Source organism: Prosopis cineraria, unplaced genomic scaffold (assembly GCF_029017545.1).
Source record: "Prosopis cineraria cultivar Desert tree isolate PC_DT_omini unplaced genomic scaffold, ASM2901754v1 PC7, whole genome shotgun sequence".
NCBI lineage: Eukaryota > Viridiplantae > Streptophyta > Magnoliopsida > Fabales > Fabaceae > Prosopis > Prosopis cineraria.
Genome location: NW_026555338.1, coordinates 29,342,109 through 29,364,183, shown reverse-complemented (window position 1 = coordinate 29,364,183; position 22,075 = coordinate 29,342,109). Strand labels below are relative to the sequence as shown.

Genomic DNA, 22,075 nt, shown 5'->3' with positions numbered 1-22,075 from the left:
ATAATGGAACTTGCAAAACAGAGGCACCTAATGTGATGGTTAGTGGGCTGATATTTAACACTCATTTTCCGTCCTTTTTTTTCCCCCAGTAAAGTCCAATTTGACCCCAAAAAAAAAAAAGCATAAGAATTTGATTGCCATTGATTTGTGAAAGGGATGTGTGAATAAAATATTCAAGCTTGAGTGCAATGTGGTCCCAGATAAATTGATTTAGCATCTAAAAGATGCGGCCATAGGTAGGGGCCGCGCGGGCAAAGCACAAGCACCGAAAAATTAAAAGGAGAAGCCTACACTTTTAAGGTGTTTTGTTATTACTTCTTATACTTTTTTTATTTTTTTGTTATGCAAGTCCCTAAAATTTCATTTGTCACATTTATCATTGCCGAAGTTAAATCTGCTGTTCTGCACATAACTAGCTATGTTAATTATATCATTGAATTAGTAAAATGATTATTAATTAAACATTGCATAAGCAAAATAGTCACTAACACTTCTGCCTGTTTGTCATAGTTGTCGTTTTTTTTTTCCCTTTTAAATATTCACTCATTGTGTCTTTAAGGGTTTTGATTTAATATTATAATTTTTTTTCTACTCATTTTTTATACAACTCGTTATAATTTTAACAATTTAATACAAAAAGTAAAAAAGCTTATGTGCGCATTACTCACTGGTAACATTTAAAAAATATAAGGCCTGATATCACAGACAAATAAAACTTGTGGAATTCAACAACAAAAAAAGTATAAGAACTAATATTAAAATATGTTAAGAATATAAAGACCAATAATTATGCTTTTCCAAATTAAAATTACAAATGGCATCAAACAAAAAAAAACAAAACTGCTTAAAAATAATCTCTTACCAGAAATAATTCTGTTTGAATACTAAATATAAAAATGTCTTTTAATAAGAAATTTAATTTTGATTTTTCATGTTGCGAGGGAAGTGCTATCAAATTTTTAAGGGTCGTTTGGGATGATGAAATTGAGCATCAAGGAAATTGAATTGAAAATGGAAATGAAATTTTAACTTATTTGGTATGTCAAATGTGAATTCCACACAGAATTAAATTCCAAACAAAAAAAAAAAGTGCTTAAATTGATTTCCACCTCTTGACCCATGGATGGAAGTGGGATTTGTGACATTTTTAACCTTTCACACCGGCTACCACCCATCGTCGGTGATCTTCTCACCCATTGTTGGTGAACATCTCAGTGACGACAACCTCCAACAACCATCAACGACTTCTGTCATGCTCTAAGATTTACATCACAAGGCCATGTAGCTCCGACGAGTAAGCTTAATGGCAAGTATCTTCAGTACCTCTGTAGATCTAAGAACACGCAATTCCTGCTTCTGGATATGGCCGAGAAGAAAGAGAATGAGGTTTGTATGTCCTAATGAACTCCATTAATGGTAGAAATCAAAGTTCTTGACCACAATAGAGTAAGTAAAAGTTAAAGAAAACAAGTATTTTGCTTTGGATTCAAAATTTTGATCATTGCTTTCTTGGCAATGGTTGCAACCTCCAACAGATTAAGGTTAGGGTTCTGCCAGTGTAGTTTTTCATAAAAGGTATTTCAGTCTTTGAAATAAAAATTTTAAGAAAAATCACATTCAAGAATCCTTTAAAAAATTATTTATAGATAAGGACCAATACAGAATAGATTATTTAATAAAGTGTTTCATTTTAAAATAAATATAAAATAATTTATTTGTTATAAGTATTTTTAAAAAACACATTAATTATATTTTAAAATAAATATAAACTAAAAATGTTTCGTATCCAAGGGATTTTAGACTCCTTAAACAAAAAAAAAAGGAAATTAAAGATATACAATAAAAAATATATGCGAGATAATAAATACTAAAGTAAAACAAGTTTTTTTTTTTTATAGCATAGAAGACGTAACATTTTATTTGATTTTTAATTTACACGCATATAACAAGTTCTGAAATAAAAAAATTATTTATATTTGAATGTGTACAGGGTAATGAATTATAAAATAAAACACGTTATTTATATTTTTTTTTACATAAACAAATTATTATTTACCTCTATCTTTTAAACAACAAAATATTCCTAGTACTTAGGCATTGATCTAGATGATGAAACAGTAGTGATTCAATTGAAAGTGAAAAAGGCATCATTTCTGTTTCATTGTACCAGACCACAAGCATAAGATTTAATTAAGATTTTAAAAATTAAATCGATTATTGAATTATAATAAATATTGGTTCACAATTCATTACTTCATTACTTCAACCGTAGTTAAATTGATTGACATTAAATTAATATATTTTTAATTTATGTATTATAATTAGATAAAAAATACATGCAAATATTTAAATTTTTAAAAAAATAATAATAAATGCTTGGTAAAATGATCTATTATTGATGAATACATTATTATTGATAAAATGATGATGTTAGACATTTTTTGAATACATATTTATGTCAACTTTAAAAAATCAAGTTTAAATAAAAAATATAGATAATAGTAGAAAGTGTTAATATTAAATATATGTGTAAAATTAAAAAAAAACCAAAATCATGGAGGGGAAAAGAATAATGGGAAAGAATGCAGTAAGTTGTGAAATATGTGGACAATAATATATACTGTAGAAATCCCACATCGCTCAAATCAGAAGAGAAGTGAGGCCTCGTGTATATCTATAAAAAGTGGGGTGGAGGGCGTCTGAAGTATTACAGGCTTCGATTTTGTAAAACTTGCAGCTCATGGCCCATGGTTTTTAATATTACTATTTTTGGTTGTCTTTGCTTTAATTAATTTTTATTTTTAATTTGTAATTAATTCTATATGATATTTTAAGGAAACTAGTCCAATTTTTAGTCAATTTTTCTGGTTGTTGACCCATTTCTTTGTGCCTGATTTTGGAGAGTCAACCAAATAGGATCAAAAGTTAATTCTCGATTTAACTAGTTAAAACATTAAATTTAAACTGTTCTCCCGCATGCTCTCTCTCTCTCTCTCTCATTTTTTGTTTTATATTCATTTGTAAAACATTTTGAGAGAATTACTTTAAGGTCCACACAATACAATGGTTTGTCATTTCCTTAACTTAATTATTAATAAATTTTATAGTAATTAACTATATTACGTGGGACTTGTATGTAAATTTCTCTTTTATTATTAATATTATCATTTGATTTTTTACAAAAGGAAACGGCATCATTTTTTCTTCAGTTGGTCAAAAACAAAAAGGAGCAAGCTACGTAGACCGCCCAACCAAAAATGTCTCTTATATTGCTATTATTATATATATTTGTTTTGAAATAATTATTGGGAAGAGCAGAATTTACCTGGAAAGGGAATAGCCAAATTCAGACATTAGGTTGCTTACCTTGAAAGCTAAGTAGATTAGCCAACCTATAGTATTAAACAACCTACGTTCCCCAATTGCGTATGGTTTACAGGATTCTCATTCTTAATTCTTAAACAATCTCAGTTTAATTGCATGTAAATTCCTTTGAAAGATTAATGCTCAGAACTATCATCATGATGTAAGCACCAAAGTTTAAGGGTGTCCTTTTATCCAGACCACAACTATAAAATCAAATAATTATTTTTCCTTTTCATTTAAAAAAAATCAATAAAAACCCCTTGACCATTGTTATTAAAAAAAAGAACCCAAAAAACTCTAAAATTTTAGTGCAATCCAAGGATACTAAAGTGAAATTAAAATACTGAGAGAAATGACAAAATTAACTCTCTCTACAAAATATACCTGGATGATGCGAGCATGAAGTGTTTATTTTTTTACTATCCATTATTTATTACCCTACATTAAATTATTTGTTATCCTATTATATGTTGTTTGTCCACTACTTTTAGCTGATTTCATTCCAAATTTTATTATCATGCAAACATGAGTTGTTCGTTTTTTCACGTACTGTTATTCATTACCCTATATTAAGTTATTTATTGCTCTACTGTTTGTTGTTTATCTATTATTTTCAGTTAATTTCATTCCAAGTGTTATTATTATGCTAACAATAGTTGTTCATTTCTCTACATATTATTATTCATTATCCTACATTGAGTTGTTCATTGTCCCATTATTTGTTGCTTGTCCATTATTTTCAATTGATTTCCTTTAAAGTGTTGTCATTTTTGTAACACAAGTTGTTCATTTTCTTACATATTGTTGTTCATTACTCTACATTAAATTGTTCATTACCTTATTGTCTGTTGTTTGTTCATTAATTTCAATTGATTTCATTTCAAGTATTGTTATCATGCTAACACATGTTGTTTGTTTTTCTACATGTTGCTGTTCATTACTATATATTAAGTTGTCCATTGCACTACTGTTTATTGTTTGTAAATTACAAATGTCCAAAAGCAAAGAAAAAAATTAGTTGTTAATTTAAAGTAATGGACAAATAACATACCGTATGACAATGAATAACTTAATATAAGGTAATGAGCAATAGTATGTAGAAAAACGAACAATTTACAATAATGAATAAATAACTATCTTTCAATAAGTACATCCAAATAATTTCTCTCAACATTTTAACTATATTGTAGTACTTTTAGACTATAATAAAATTTTAAAATTTATAAAAGTTTTTTTTACTAACCATAATTAAGAGGTTTTTGTGGAAATTTTTCCTATAAGAAAACTATTAGTTTATATTAAGCCAACATAACTTTTAATTATATACATACGCAATGATTGATTGATATTATACCTTAAAATGTTTTTTTTTATATATACATATCGATGTTAAAAAAGAAAAGAACAAGAAAACAAGTAAGAACGCGTCACAGCACAGCAAAGCCCAGCACACAAACGTACCCACAGTTCTAAGTTCTAACCTATTCGCACCAATCCCGCACCAACACACACTGTACCCCACCTCTTTTTTTTTCCCTCTCTAATCTTTCTGTTGCCACAACGTGGCCAGCCCCCTTGCCAGCTGTCCACGTTTGCACTGGGCCTCACAGCCTCCCTGTCACCAACTCCGCCCCATAAATATCAACCATTCCCGTTCAAACACTTCTCACTTCTCTGATTTCCTGCTCTTCAGCCGCACAATTCTCACACCGGCGTCCTTTCCGGCCTTATCTTGACTCTCATTCACAGCGCAATGGCTCCAGTGACTACATTCAAGGCCTTGGCTGTCGTCTTTGCTGTCGCTCTCTTCTCCGCAGCCGCTTTGGCTCAAGAGTCCAGCCCCTCGTCGGCTCCGGCTCCGGCTCCTGCAGCCGGTGCGGCCGGATCTGTCTCAGCCTCTTTGGCCATGATCGGCGCTTCGATCGTCATGTCAATGGTAGCTATCTTGAAGCAGTAGATGTAGATCTGAGGGAGGAAGAGTAGTTCTTTCATTTTCTCGGGATTCTGATTGTTTTGTTTGAGCGAGATGTGATTGCTGTGACTGGATCTGCATATACTTAGAGAGATTTTTACTGTTTTTTATTTACATTGATCGATGTTATTAGTATTAATACTATCATTAATACTCTATTTATTGTAGGTGTTAGGGGGAAATAATCTGCGGAGTTTGCACTCTGTTGCTAGGTTGTTTTTATATTATGTATGTTTATCAGTTTATGTAATATATGATGATGATTATGATTGATGGTTTTGATTTGATACATTTTGACGTCTTGATTTTCCATCTTCCGGTTTGTGCTATATGATATCTTAAAATCGGAGAATTGTAATACTATATTACTGTCTAAGCACATTAAGGTCTATGTCTTCATAGTTAAGTTAGCTTTTTCAAGTTGGGAATATAAATCTTTATTCTGATTCCTTTGATTGAAAGGAGTAGATGTGAGCTCGGAAGAGTTGTGGGAAAAAGGGATTAGTGGCTCAATAGAGTTGCTCAATCCGTTTACACTAGAAGAACGATGAAAAAATCAACGAATTTTTATTCAATTAAAAATTTAAAATTACTCACAATACCATGAGTTTGTGAGTTATTATTAAAATACTAAATACTAATAATTTTTCAATGACAGTGCCTTTTTTGTATAAAAACAAATTATATTAAACAAAGAAAACTGATTACAAACAAAAAATCCAAGAAGAATAGTGCAACCTCTCGTGTGTAAACTGTATCATACTAACATTGAATAATTTATGAATTTAAAGTTTAGAAATGAATAAAATGATGGATGGCAATCAGACAAGAAGCAAAAGCAATTTCTTAACTCTCTCCTCGGATTTAATGTATAAGATATCTTTAATCAAATCACAATTAAACAAAATGATCAAAATTAGTTAAGAACTTTATTTTATCAAGAAAGTTTACAGAAAAATCAAATTACACTTAATTAAAGTTATTAGTTTAAGGAGGGGGAAATATGTGCCTGCACCTTGCTTTTTGTTTCTCATAAATAAGAAAGCAAAAAGGCAATGGGGGCAAGGTACAAGGCAGAAAGAGAAGCAAAAACAACGGTGGAAATTGGAGGGAGAAAGGAATTAATGAATGCTTATTTACGGAAAGAGAGAAAATAGGGACCCTACATTACGGTAGACCATAACTTTCGGTGCAAATAATACTTTTCATATTCGTGGTCTCGGTCTTTGCTCTTTCGCAACTTTCGTCGCTATCAATTATCATTTCTTTTGCGATTTTACTAACGTATTTTAGGCGTTGCAACAATAGCCTCACACAATAAGGTGAACTAAAATCTGGATTTTTAAAATTTTAAATTTTTCTTAAAAAATATTTATATTTAATATTCAACTGATACTTCAAAGTTCAAACAGAATTGATTTTAATAAGAGAATATTGTAAACAATTAAAAAATTATTATTCCTTTTCTTTCTTTTTTATCACAACAACATATCTTATGCACTATTGTAAAACATTTTTGGGTAACTAAGCAAATCATCCCCTAAGCTTTATGTCTATAAACACCATAAGTTCTAAATTTATTTATTGTAAAAAAGGATTCAAAAATGACTGATAATTATCCAAAAAAAATGACTCAAAAAATTCTCCTTTTTTATAATTTTGAGGTCTTTTTTGTAACACCATAGGCTTTGGGGCACAAATGATTTGCTTAAGAAAAAAACAAACGCTTTCAATTAATTTACACTTTTCAATGAGGTATTTGATGCCGTAGTTTAAAATTATATTTTTTTTTCATGTTTGTCTTATTTAATTGGTTTTTCTATTAAAAAATCTTATTAATTATATTTCCAATTAAAAACATTAAAAAAATCATATTAATTATATTTTAAAAGATCCAAAATGCTGTTTATATTTTTTAACATGATATTTCATTAAAAATGATTTATAATATTTGTTATTCGATGGAGGGAAAATATTCCTTTGTTATTTTTTTTATATATTTCAATACTATACAAGATTTAAAAGGAATCTTTGAGAGAATTGCAAGTGGTGAATTTTATAATTTGTATCAAATTTATACCCATATTCTGTTGTCCAAAGAGTTAAAAATCTGAGTTGTCTTAAAAAAAGTAAAAAAAAAAACCAGTATTTTTTTTAGAGTTTTTCTTTCATCTTGCAGGTATCCATTTAATTTAATTGATATGAAGACAAAGGCATGGTTTTTGTTTTACCTTCTAATTTTTTCAATGAATTACCTTCTATATTTTGAATCTACATATACGTGCAAACTGAATTTAAATAAAATGTTTAAGGTATATTTTTGTACTTAAATTATTTTTAGAGAAATAATGTTGTTTTTAAACTACTTATCATAACAATATTACTTCTAAATTAATTAAATTGAAGCAATGTTGTTCCCGTCGTTTAAAAGTTTGTTAACTGTATCACTGGGACCCACTTTTTATGGATTAAGATGTAATTTTATTTCTAAACTATTCTAAAAAAAGTAATGTCTCCTATAAACTAATTAAATTGGAACAATTTTGCCCTCACTATTTAAAAATCATAAGCGGCTATTAACTAGAGAAAAATAATAAAAAGTACTTTTTGTATTAGTGCCATTCCATTCACATCTTTTCTAACATTCAATATTCATGTGAAAGTATTTATCTGTGTCATGATATTCCTCATCAACATTTCAACAAGTCATAAACTATACATTAAACAGAAGCTCAATTTTTGTACTAATTTTCTTCAATGACAAATATAATAATAGTTGAAATATAAATTATCATCGACAATACAACAAGAGAAGCTCTTAATTCAACAAAAAGCATATTAAACAACATTTCCAAGGTAAAAATGTTGCTTCTCACTTCTTGAGTGGATCAACCCACAAAATTAATCATCATAAATATACTATCTCATGTGCATTATAAACAAAAAAGTCTGTACATAAACCATCATAAAGTGACTACCTAAAAACCAATTCAACAATTGGAATGTCATGATCCAGATGAAATCCTGACCCAATTCAATGTTAGCTAGAGAGAGATAATAAAAAAATGAGTCTCACTAACTACAATCAATGAACGTTTATGATTTTTAAACTGCAAGGGCAACATTGCTCTTTTGAAAATAGTTTAAAGGTAAAATTCCACCTTAATTCATGAAAAGTAAGTTTTACAAGTATAGTTAACGGACGTTTAAACGGCGGGAGCAACATTGCTCCAATTTAATTAATTTATGGACAATATTGCTCTTTTAAAAATAATTTAAAAATAAAATTACGTCTCAACCCTCAAATGAGTTAAATAGTTTTGGGAGGTATCCATATAAAAGTAACATGTATTTTATAATTTTTATTATATTTTTACCAATATCAAATGTAAAACTTATATTGAATATAATTATTTGCAAATCATGAATCATACACTTTTTAGATTCGATACAATATACACAAAATTCGCTTCTAGTTACAGTATAAAAGAGTGAATTGTTTACATAACAGTATACTTACTAATTAAATTATGTTTCTTTAAAAAAACATTGATGAAAACACTGTAGTATGATGCGTGGTTGTGCAGTTGAGAGGGAGCTATCACGCACAAACTGGCGGCGACTAAACCTATAGACATGTATATGCGGATATATAAATGTATAAATAAATTTAATAAACTCAATTATAAATCCAGTTCGATCAAAGTCTCATAATAAATTAAAATAAACTAGGAAAAATTGGTCAGAAAGGCCAAATTGAAATAAAAATTGATCTCAAGGACCAAATGTCACCGAATGACCACGATTATTAATTTTATTCATTTAACTCTTTCCTCATTTGATTAAAATGCCCCTTTGTCCTATCTACTATGTAATGTGTCTGTGTCTCCCTTTGGTTGTGTCCCTCCATTTAGGTCATCGTTGCATTGCCTATCTCACTGCTAGCAACTCCTTGATTGATGATACTGCCTTGTCTCATCAGTCAAGATGGTATCAACCTTCACTGTAAAATTGCTAGCTAAGCTTATATGAGGTTGGTCCGACGTTGGCTGAACGTTTTTTTTTTACTTTCTTGCTACCAAGTAGTTCCCTTCGCGATTTCGTTATTCTCTTCCTCTTCTCTTAGTTTTGTTGCTTCTATTTCATCTTCATTTAGTTTTCAACCATTGCCTTCCCCCAGAAGCAAAGCTAAGGAGAGACTCATCATTTTTTAGCATAACAAGCTTGAAGAGAAAAAGGTTTAGAACTCATCCTATCCTGTACCTTTTCCTTCTCCTAGTGCTGTTTTTCAATTAAAGCCAAGTAAAAAATAGAAAGTGTTGGTTTTTCTAGTAAATTATCTTTCAAGAGAGAAGAATTTTAAAGTTCTTGGGTTTTATGTGAAATCCTCTATCATAAGTTATAGAGGCTACTGCTATAATGACAATTATGTTTGCTAATGAAAGGGTAAGTATGTTCAACTTTTAAAGTTCTTGTTGCTAAACTTTTTTAAAAAACTTCTTCAAGCCTTTGATGTTTTTGTTATTGAGAATTTTAATTGTTCCCAAAACTTTTGTATAAAGGGGAAGCCCCCTAACTGGCAAGACTTTATGGGTATCATCACTTTGCTTCTCATCAATTCAACAATTAGTTTCATCTAGGAAAACAATATGAGTAATGCTGTAGCTGCTCTCTTGGCTCATCTTGCTTTAAAAGCAAATGTGTCATTTTGGCATTTAATTCCTTTCATATTAATGGCTGCCAACTTTAATTTAGCTTAATTATTGGTGCAATCTTGTTTTCCCTTTCTATTTTTCTTTTCCTTACCCCATGAAATCATTTTCCTTAGTTTCATTTCCAATTTCTATGTTGTTAAAGTTCTTCGAGACAGTTGATGGAATGATCAAGATGCCTTAATCCTAGTTCTAGGTGATATCATTAGTATTCAACTTGGAGATATAATAATAGCAAATGCTCGTCTTCTTGAGGAGGGACCACTAAAAATTATTAAGTGGATCTACTGGTTGTTTTGTCATGTATATTATATTCACCTCAAATGTTGCATTCCTTTTTAGTTCATTTGTGAATTCAAATGAAATTGCCAATTTAGATGTGATAGAAATTATGATTTTGAACCTTGAATTGAGTAAGCTTTTCTCTAAAATATGGCTTCATTCTAAATGGATACTCTTTGTTGATCCTTCTTGTTCAAGCATTACTAATGGCTTCAAAACTTCATTTTTCTTTAAGAATGGTATATATTGCCAAAATCTATTGAAAATTTCTATCCAATATTGAGTTGCCAAAACCATTCTCAAGTATTGTAATAGTTTTTAGTAAATTTTATTGTTTTGTTTGCTTTCTATTTCTGAATGAAGAATGACTATTACCAACACATGCTGCAATTTATAAAATGTGATCATGAACAATAATTTAGTTCATCTCATCACTCTTACACAATGTTTTTAATTCTTTCCTTCAGTAGTTTAAAAGAACTCTTGAAATTGGATGACTGAAACTAACTTCATTTTTATTCTTTTTTAAATGTTTGATTCTTCTACCTTGAAGGAAAGGTTTTCTGTATGTCACCCATGAAGAAGTGATCAATTAATGCTTGAAAGACCCATTTGTGATGGCTATTAATTTTTATTTTAGGCACAATGTTCCAAATGCACAGCAGTTCAAGATTTTGTTTGAAGACAAGAAAAAAGAAGTTCAAGTTAAAAAACTCTTGCATGCATATCATAATTTAAGTGAACTATAAGGAAATGTTGATCAAGGAATTTCTCTAAAAGATTGAATGAAAATTTGATTTATATTTTGAAGTATACCTATGATCATCCTCCTTATTTATTTTTTGCATATGGTAAAATATAGTTTAACATGGGTATGATATTGTTCTTAGCCCTCATAATATATTTTTTGATACCAAATCTAATGAAATTAATGTTTTTCATTGAAATAATTATTATTCGTTCTCCTTATTTACATTTACTTGTTTTTTAAAGACAATTTAGTTGTCATCCATGTTATATTATTGAATCTGTATCATTTACATGTTAATATAGCTTGATATACAATGTATGATACTGAAATAAGTGGAAACTTATTGTGAATGTTCTCTTATTTGTTTTTTATATAGGGTAGGATGTAATTTAATATGGACATGATTTTAGTTTTACTCCCCATAATGTATTTTTTTATTTTGGGTACTATAACTAAAGGGTGTAAGAATTTTGGCTTAAAGTGCAAGAATTTTGGTTTAAATGAAAGGATTTTGGTTTGGGTGCAAGGCTTTTAACTTAAAATGTACGTGTTATGACTTAGGTTGTAAAGTTTTTGACTTGGGTGTAAGAGATATGGCTTGAACACAAAGCTTATTGCTTAACATACAAGGGGTCTAGTTTAAGGTTTCTGGCTTAATCATATAAATCATTCCTCATATATTCTCGTGAATTTTTTCTCATATTAATTTACATATAATTAGTTGTCATTTTCAAATGATTATAAGGTTATTGACAGTGGGTATTCTCTGTGTATTTGATTTATATATTATTTGATTTATATATAATTCATAAGATATTACATATAATTGTCTAAGTCAAAAACTCTGCACCCCAAGTTAAAAGCTTTACACCCCAGTCATAATCCCTGTATATCAGGCTAAAAGCTTTGCACATAAGTTAGAACCCTTACACTCAAGCCACAACCGTTGCACCTTAAGTCATAAGCCTTGCATTCAAGCCAAAAGCTTTTGCACCCTGAGTTAGAATTCTTACACCTTCTAGTTGTTGAGTTTACATGTAATCAAAGAGTGTTGATATTTTTCAATAACACTTTTTGGCAACCCTTCACCTGTTACGAGGAGCTCCGACAAGTGTGATATCACTTGTTAGAGCTCTGGCAACCATATTTTATGCCTTCTTGAAAAGAAAATTAATTAACACATATAAATATTTTGATTATTTATTTAAATTATTTAATAAATAAAAGATTAATTTTAGTCCTTCAAGTTTATTTGGTTCTAGGAACCAATTTTATTTTTAATTAGGTCCCAATAAACTATCATGATGATTTTTTAATATTTGTTGATGTTAATCTGTTTTACCCATAAAAAAGGATTTTGGACGAACATACTTTTTTTTTTTAATTTAAAAAAGAATCATACGATTTTTAAATAATAAAATAAAAAAGAAGAGGGAGAGAGTTGGCAGGCGTGAACGTGAATGTTGCAGAAACACATCACGTGATTTCTGTCAGCTTCATTTGGAATTACATTTCCGATCGGATTCAGTCCTTTCCACGTGATTTCTGCTCCCTCCTTCCTTTTTTGTCTGCCTTTCAGGCTTTCACTCCCTCCATACCAGATTGCTCTCTCATATTAAAATATGGAATATTATTAATCAATTAACTGTTTATGAAAATATTAATATTAATTGAAATGTTAATATTTGTTAAAAAAAATTAGATTTTTTCTATTTTACTGTCATTAAACATTTTATATAAGTGTTTTTGGTAATAATAATTAAAATTTCAATCTATCATTTAAAATAATAATAATAAATAAAGTAAAAGCATAATTGAAAAAAAATTATAAACATCATTCGATGCCCTACATTTTTTACCAAGCAAAGCTTTTAAAAAACTTCTTATATTATGATTCTAAGATAGTATAACACAATGTAAGAAAAAGTCATGCACATCAATAAAAACACAATATTAGCAACTTACAAACTTACTTTCTCAAAAGAAAGCTATAAATTACTAAAAGAAAAAATAGCATTTAAGGACTACTAGGTGATATTTATATGAGATAAAGATCAAATAATTTGATAATAGCATTGCAGTTTTCTGATCTTTTTGACATATTGATTCTATAGGAGAAAAGATTGAAATGCCTTTCATAGTTAAAAAAACAAAAAGAAAAAAGAAACCTCCACCGTTGTTGGCGCCGATTGTCAGACCATTGTCGGCGACGAGGTCGTTGGAGCCCTTGCTGCTAGTAGGATCACCAATGCTAGTCGAGAATATTTTATTTGAGAAATGAGGTTTTTAGGTAGCCAAGGGTGGGATTCATCCCATGACCCTCGGCCACTTAAAAAGTTTTTTTGTGGCCACTAAGCTTCCAAACCCTTTAATGATATATAGCAAAAAAATATAAGTAATAAATCAAGTACAAAACTACTTTCATATAATAACTTAATGGTGTGTTATTATTTTCTGAATGAAACTTATTATTTTACAAATGTCACTTGTTAATCTGACATGGACAATTACAAATTGGGGCTTTAAAACTTCAATCATTTTACTTGTTAAATGTCCCAATATATTATTGTCAATCATGAATAGTTTGTTGTCAAAACCAAACGGGCACTTATTAGTGAATGACTAACACGTACAACTAAACCCTTTTCTATCAATTTTTTTAACTTGTTAAAATTATAATAGATTCTTGTTAATGAATTGTTGTTATTTTACAAATATCACTTATTAATCTAACATGGACAATTATAAATTGAAGGCTTCAAAACTTCACTCATTTTATTTCTTAAATGTCCTAATGCATTGTTGTCAATCACGAATAGGTTATTGTCAAAACCCAACAAGTACTTGTCAATGAATGATTAACACGCACAACTGAATCCTTCCTATCAATTTTTCTAACTTATTAACACCATAATAGATTCTTGTTAATTTTAAATAAATTGTTATTATTTTACAAATGTCACTTATTAATCTGATATAGACAATTACAAATTAAAGGCTTCAAAACTTCAATCATTTTACTTCTTGAATGTCCTATTGTATTGTTGTCAATCACAAATAGATTGTTGTCAAAATCAAACGGATACTTGTCAGTGAATGACTAATACGTACAACTAAATATTTCCTATCATTTTGTTAACTTGTTAAAATCATAATAGATTCTTATTAATTTCAAATAAATTGTTGTTATTTTACAAATGTTACTTGTTAATATAATATGGACAATTATAAATTGAGAGTTTCAAAACTTTACTCATTTTACTTATTAAACGTCAAATGTGTTGTTGTCAATCATGGATAAGTTGTTGTCAAAATTAAATAGATACTTGTTAGAAAAATTGATAGAAAGGGTCAGTACATGTTAGTCATTCACTGACAATTACCTGTTTGGTTTTGATAACAAACTATTCGTCATTGACAATAATATATTGGGATGTTTAACAAGTAAAATGAGTGAAGTTTTGAACTTCTTAATTTGTAATTGTCAATGTCAGATTAATAAGTGACATTTGTAAAATAACAAATTTCGTTCAAAAATTAACAACACACCATTAGGTTATTATATAGAAATGGTTTTGTATTTGGTTTACTACTTATATTTTTTTTTTTGCCATATATTATTAAAAGGCCTAGTGGCTCCCAAACTTTTTAGGTGGTCAAGGGTCATGGGATCAAACTCACCCTTACCCACCTAAATACCTCATTTCTCAAATAAAATGTCAGTGTTGGAGGTCTGACAACCTCATCGACAGTAGGGGCTCTAATGACTTCACCATCGATGGTGGTTTGATGACCAGAGCTAGCGACGGTGGGGGTTTCTTTTTTTCTTTTTACTATGAGGGGTATTTCAGTCTTTTCACCTATGGAATCAATATGTCAAAAGGATCAAAGGACTGTTATTATCAAATCATTTGGTCCTTATGAGATATAAATTTTACACTCTTGTCCTTGGATGCTATTTTTCTTTATTAAAAATGTCCCTACACACTTAATCATTATGTTACAATATTATTTTAATTATTTTTTATTTGAAAAATAATATTAAAAAGTATTATTAATGAAACATTTTTTAAGTTGTTTTATATTTTGAAACAATAAGATTTTTTAATGTTGCCTCATAATTTCAACAGTAAAAATATTTTTTAACTCAAGCTCAGTCCAAAAAGACTAGAGTTAGCAAATTACAAGACTTGTCAATAATTTATAATTAATATTAGTATATTAATAAGTAAAATTAACAAATTAACAACTGTTATTATTGCTTGTCAGTAAAAATGATTGGACAATTGATGTTTAAATCTTATATGATTATTCAGATGTCAAGTCATGTAATTTATAACAAATCATGTAATTTACAACTCATATTGATAAATTAATAAATGAAGTAAGAAAATTGACAACTAATAATTTTATATTTTGAACAAAATTAATAAGTAAAAAATATTTTAATTTTTTTATTATTAAAATTATTTTTATTTTAATCTTTTTGAATTGAACTAAAGTTTTAAAATTTTTTAAAACTTATGAATAATTAAATCACATCTGTCATCATTAGTTGAAATTCTCCCAATAATGTATCAAATCAAGTCGACATGCTCACATGCTTTGCCACAACTTGTTTACACGGGAGTCACGAAAAGCCTAATATACATTCTTTTTACTCATCCTGACAGAATTTGTTGCCTTCATTTGGAAGGGCCAAACTAAATCTTCTATCCCTAAATTTTCTATTTGAAATTTCTTTCCACCCTTAAAGATGTGTTTGGTTGAAGTTTTTGGAGAGGAGAGGCAACTGAGGAAAGTTGATTCCCTCACCTCAGTTAGCTATCAAACTACTCTTGATATTAAAAAATTGACTTATCTTCCTCTCTCCTTTAACAAAAAATTTATCACATTATAAAATTAAATATATAATTTTAAAACATACACTATGAAATTAATAAATTATACTATAACTATTTATTTTCATCTATGATTGTATTTTGCAATAGTCTAACCATCTGTCCTAGTTTAAATGGACAGCACTACTTTCATGTATTGAAAATCTCTTATCTGCCACTGACATTTTCTATATCAAATATTAACTACTTTGAACAAAAAAGTATCCACCAAAAAAGAAAACAAGAAGAAGAAGGAAATAAAGTATCTTCTCCAATCCCGTCTCTAGCCAACCAAAGAGAAAAATTCCTCCAATATTAGCATGATAGAAGCCTTGCAAAGGTGCTAGCGTGCTGCAAAAGAAGTATAATGTAATGTTGCAGAATCAAACAGCAACAAAAGCAATCTATTGTTATAGAGTATAAATGAGCATACGAATTTTTTAAGAATAAGTAACTGAAGGATGCTAATAACTGCAGAACATCATTCATCACCCAAAATCATTAGTTATTGCATATATAGCACTTCCAAACCCAATCAATAAATGAGCCACACAGTGCTTATTTTCCAAGCCACACTCACTGATGGGTTGAACAAAGAATGTGGACACGTCAAGTTTATAACACCACCATCACCAAAAACACACACTTCCAATTCTGTATGATGCGCTCTTTTGAGAGCTTATTGAGATTACAGTCGGCATTCCACGTCCTTCTGTTCATAATCACACAATATATGGTGCACTTTATTACGCTGCCCACACAATGCACTGGTGTTGCCCTTTCACTGATGCTTCTGGAAATTCACAATACAACATTCAAGTCAGAAATCTCTGTTATTTTTTGCACGGCTGAAAGTAATTTCAGTCCTAAACATCCAACAAACTGGAATGTCCTCTTTACATGAGGAGAATTTGCTAAACAATTAGTAAGCTAGAGTTAAATTGTCACAGGTGTCCACATGTCATATTTCCATCTGAGAATTAGGTGCATGTTCAAAGTTGTCCACATAGCAATCGTGTAGATAGCTTCAGCAAAATCTTGTAGAAAGAAAAAAATGATCCTTACCATACCGGGATTTGGTAAATGATCACAGTATATTGTTACTCAGAGACTGTCTTGCATCCAAGTGAAACTTTTTTCACAGGCAAAATTACGGACATGAAATTTAAGAGAATGGAATTAAAACTCGGTTTCAGCATGAATTATAAATCAAAAAAGCAATTAATAATATCCAATTTACTGCAGAAGCACCAACCATGAAAACAAGAAGAGCTCTACTTGAATAAAAAGGAACTGTCACATTGAAGCTTATCCGTTTTTCCTCATACAAGTATCCTGCAGAGACAACACGTGTGAAGAGATTAAGACAAACACTGTTCAACAAGAAAACTTCTAGACCTTAATAAAACCTACTGGAATTAAATGATGTTTGTATTTGTTATTGAAGGCAAAGTGCAACCTATGCGTAAGCGGAAGGCTAAACCAAGCAGTCATCTAAGATAAAAACATTTTCGGTTTAGGAGTTGGAGTTGAGGGAAAATCCTAAAGTCAAAGGGAAAACACATTTAAAGAAAGAAGAGACAAATTTGAAAGAGCTTCGATTTCTATACACAACTAAAAGAAGATTAATAATTTAGTTCTTTGAAAGATCACTATATTCTAGATTTAACAGTACAAATAATTCGGGACAAACCCTACGCAACTATATCTCAAGTATTTGACCTTGTTTTGTCTAATTCCTTTCTTGATAGCCAGAGACCAAAACTCCAAATCCCTTTTGATTTTTATCAGCTTGTGGTTCGGAGGATGGAATCAGAATAATAGTTCAGAATTAAAAATTTGATTCCATCAAAAACTGAAATGACATAGAATCTCAAATTAGTTGTTTGGATTGTGCAAACTTTTGCCGCAAGTCCTCCTGCTAAAATGAAAATAACGGCTCCTTTTGCAATTCCTTGAATTTAATCAATTAAAATTCACATGTAACAATAAAATAGGGACATAGAAGGTCCAATTGCTTTTCTGTGGTTAAAAAGCCAAATTATGAGTGCCAAATGGACCTAAAAGTCTTTTTGTCTCTAAAATTCTCACTTGTCAGGAAGAAACCCGAAAAACTGCATCAAATGGCCAAAAGTGCTGCTTCCTCCCCACCCCTCTTCCTTTAATTAATGTCATTTTCTCTTTCTATCATTCTACAGTGTTTTTCTAATCTTCTAATATTCATTTGATATAAAATTTCAGTTTTTTTCTTCCTTCTAAGGATCAGGTTGAATTCACAATTTTATCACAGTCCTACTTCAGCGGTTTGCCAATTTTGTCAAAAACTTCCCAATTCTAAGTTTATATCGTCCACCAATCCCCACAGGTGAGAAGCAGAAAAACACAAATCCTCAAGAACCATGATGAAACAGGACATGAAAAAAATAAGTATCATAAGCATAATCAACGAATGGAAATCATTTTTATACTAAGAGAAACTACAAGCTTTGAAACTTACATCAGAAAATATGAGCATCACCCTTCATCTTAGATGCATATTAGCAAGGAAATCTGATAGCCTGTCCACCCCATGCATCAATTAGTGAAATTTAAAATAGATGAAGTAGAAGAACAGACGAAAGGTTGAACAGAGCAGAAAATAAGATAAACAAATTGATAAAATGAAAGAGCAAACCTGATGTCCTTAGCGATCACAGTGTTGCCATCTGCAGCCCCAAGATGCCTCAGAACTGCCTGCTCAAGTCTGCCATCTCGGTAAGCATGCTGCAAAAAGGAGAACAGAGATGACGTAGGCTCCCATCAATTTATAAACACCACTTAAACCACTAATTAAGCATCAGCGTTAATACAAGTCAAAGTCAAGACAACAGCTAAGCATTTTAGTGGAATGATGAATATGAGAAATAGAAATCATATTCCACAAATACAACTGCATATCTTTATCTAGTTATGTAATTAATCATCTAATTAGAAGGTAAAATATCAACCATTTAATTATTCTATTGCTGTATTATAAATCATAATAAAAATTTGATTTACTTGGAAAAATAGATTGAATTTGACCTCTGTTCACAAAGATAAATTAACAATGCTATTAAGTCTTAGAACAAAATAAAAACTAAATACTCCATATCTGAAGATACAGGTTGAATGACATATTTTTAGGGGAAAAAGAAACAAAAAGATAACGCAAAAAATAGAACTAATAATATTCATAAATTACCTTGTAGAAACAGCTAGTACCAAAAGGGCAGGTTCCATTCCCAAAGTCAAAATGCTTGCAATCAATTGACCTACAAATGGGATTCATTAGTTACATATATGTATATATGGACATTCATGTTTCCACCAAGAATCATCATGTAGAATCCATACTTTTCCTACACATACATACCAATAAAGAGAAGAATGAGAGGTGAACTGGTGAAGTAGAATTACCAATAACCCTCATAGATGAAACAATATAAAATTGTGATTCAAAGCAAAAACGCTCCAATCTGATTAATAATCTCAGTCATAGATTAATTATACAGAGCCACAGAGAGAGAGAGAGAGAGAGAGAGAGAGAGCATTTGCCAGTAGTTAAGAAATTACTTGAGCTTTTCCTTGTAGCTGTCAACGATTTCCTGTTTTTCTTCTGTTGTAGAGTACCAAATAACACTTGGAATGACAAAATAAGAGAGCTTGCGACAGATTGGACAGGCTCTCAATGTGGTATTCACATCCATACCCAAGGTTGGGTTACTACTACGCCAATTCCTAATACAAGATATGCAGAAGGGATGATCACATTCAGATAGTAGCCCAAACTTACGTTCAGCTGCTGTGGGCTTTGAAAGAACACGCTCAAGGCAAACACTGCATTCAATTTCTTGACTTTGTTTCAATGCCTCAAGATGCTTTTGCTTTTTATCGCAAGTCTTAATATGTTCCTCTCTTTCTTCAGGTCGAAATGGATGTAAGCAGTGCTTTCCACAGGTAGGACACAGGTCTCCGTGAATAAAAGGGCATTTCTCCTTCCTGGGGCAATTACCAGCAGCAGCAAATGAACAGATAGGACGTTCAGAAGGATCTGCAATTCTGGATTCACTGGCGTCACTATCCTCTGAAAAATCTTGAAACTCAGATTCTGTATTCCAAGCATGAAAAAGATCAGGAACATGTGACTCAGATTCTCCATTCCATGCAGGAATAATAGGAAAGGAAGGTCCACTGCGGGAAGACAACTCAGGAATTGTTGCAGCTCCATTTGACGTGACTCTAGCACTACCAACTATAGAAGAATCTGAATTTAGGGGGCATACACTTGCAGAAGAAGATGGATGATAGGACTGTTCATGAGAAGCTTTGACATGGTCGTATCTGCAGCGACTACCATAGGCACAGACTCCTTTCTGATAATATGTACATATCTGTCAAAACAAGACAAGATACAAGAAGCAGATAAGAGCAGTTTATATCACTAAATATTTTTAGGTAAACGTTAAAGCGAGGAACTTGTATTGGATACATTATTTGGAGGATCTTTCCACTCATGAGAAAATTCACAATGCGCCCCCTTCAAACATGCTCCGTGGGCAAAGAATTTGCAAAGAACCCTAGAGGATTCAGAAATCAACAATATAGAAGTTAGAACAATTTGCAAGCTGAAATAAAACGACAGACTAACTCAACACAGGAAACAAGCACATTGGTTGTCCCAAACTTCAGAAAACAGGGTCACAATTAGAAGCATTTAGCCTCAAACCTACAAAGAAAGACACTGTGTGCTAATTAAAAGATAAATTCATAGGAAAAATGCGTCCAACATCAACTAAAATACTCATAAAGCAGAGCAACATAATCAAATTTCACCCATTTGTAGAGTTCTAAACATTTCCAAGCAACATAGAAAGAGTTTCTAGATTCATGGGCAATAATGATAAGAACGAAGTCGCTGGAATTATACATAAAAGTTAAACCATACTTTTACCTCCTGCTATTTGCATCCAACGATGGCCTCCCAAAATTAAAAACAATAAGAAAAAGAATTATTTATGCCTTCTGAATAGTTCATGGGCACAGAATCGACTGTCAATTTTCCCGGCACAACATATTAACACAAACTGCTCGTGAATAGATCATATCCATTTTGCATCTTTTCCTGGCCTACCGGCATCTGACAATCAAGAAGCCAAACAACCTAATTTCCACGTTCAATACTCAATTCTTCCACGCTCTTTTGTTCCATATGGAGAGACCACCCAACCGATAATAAAAACTAAAGTTTTTTTTCTTTTCCTCTAATTTCCTTCAAACAGCCGGCACCCAAAATAAAGGGAACCAATAACACAAATTAAACCGGATAAAGAAACAAGAACAACCATAGCCCCATCACAATCCCGAGAATGGCAGAAACCGTAGGCCGCAAAATGGACACCCAACAATCAATCACGCATTTAACAGCTATAAGGTTCTCACCTCTTAGACATGGTGGGAATAGAAAATCCGATAAATTAATCGAGAGAGGCGGGCGGGAGGATCAAAACCCTAAACCTCCAAGCAATTTTTGTTGGTTGTAAAAAAGAAAATGAAAGAAGAACGAAAATCCAGAAATCTCTTAGATGGGTTCGCAACCGTTGAAGGAAAGAAAAAAGAGTGCAAGTATTATGGGGATCCCACCTGAAGGAGAGGGGTGTGGCGGGCGAAGGATAAAAATATAGAAAATTAGAGATATGAGGAAAGATAGATTTTCGCTTGAAGATTTGGACGGTGACTATAAAACAGCCTCAGTGACTACAAGTCGCAGAAAATGGTTGAAGCACCACAAACCAATTTCCCATCTCGCGCCGTTTCAGCTCGGTTAACTCGTCCGAGTCCGAGCTTGCCTCCTCTCTCCAGCAAGCACTGTGCGGTTCATTTTTACAAAATTACAACCAAGTCAACAACAATGATCATTGCAAAAATGATCTCTCCAACTATCAGCTACTGAATTAAGAAATAATTCATTAAATATATCTTAATGAATTATTTCTAAACCCTTATTGAAGAGATAGGCACTGGAGGAAGTAAATTAAATATAAAATTATTATATTTTTTACAGAAATTTTAAAACACTGATACAAAATATAAA

General features: G+C 30.9%; 1 protein-coding gene across 6 annotated transcripts; it reads right to left on the bottom strand.

Moving 5' to 3' along the window:
• Positions 1-16,041: 16,041 nt before the first annotated feature.
• LOC129315659 (putative RING-type E3 ubiquitin transferase C3H69) lies at positions 16,042-21,836 on the bottom strand. 6 transcript variants are annotated; one of them, XM_054959541.1, is made up of 9 exons: positions 21,424-21,836; positions 20,474-20,561; positions 19,558-20,375; positions 19,187-19,256; positions 18,638-18,726; positions 18,461-18,521; positions 17,219-17,298; positions 16,544-16,756; positions 16,042-16,314 (listed from the first exon to the last, which is right to left on the bottom strand). In XM_054959541.1, exons 1-6 carry the CDS (start codon positions 21,432-21,434, stop codon positions 18,485-18,487), a joined length of 1,113 nt encoding a protein of 370 aa, XP_054815516.1. In that variant the 5' UTR covers positions 21,435-21,836; the 3' UTR covers positions 16,042-16,314; positions 16,544-16,756; positions 17,219-17,298; positions 18,461-18,484. The 6 variants fall into 6 exon arrangements, with proteins under 6 accessions (XP_054815516.1, XP_054815517.1, XP_054815514.1 ...); XM_054959542.1 differs by lacking the exon at positions 16,042-16,314 and adding an exon at positions 17,029-17,095 and having other exon boundaries at positions 16,327-16,756; XM_054959539.1 differs by lacking the exon at positions 16,042-16,314 and having other exon boundaries at positions 16,327-16,756; positions 21,424-21,518; positions 21,625-21,836.
• Positions 21,837-22,075: the final 239 nt, after the last annotated feature.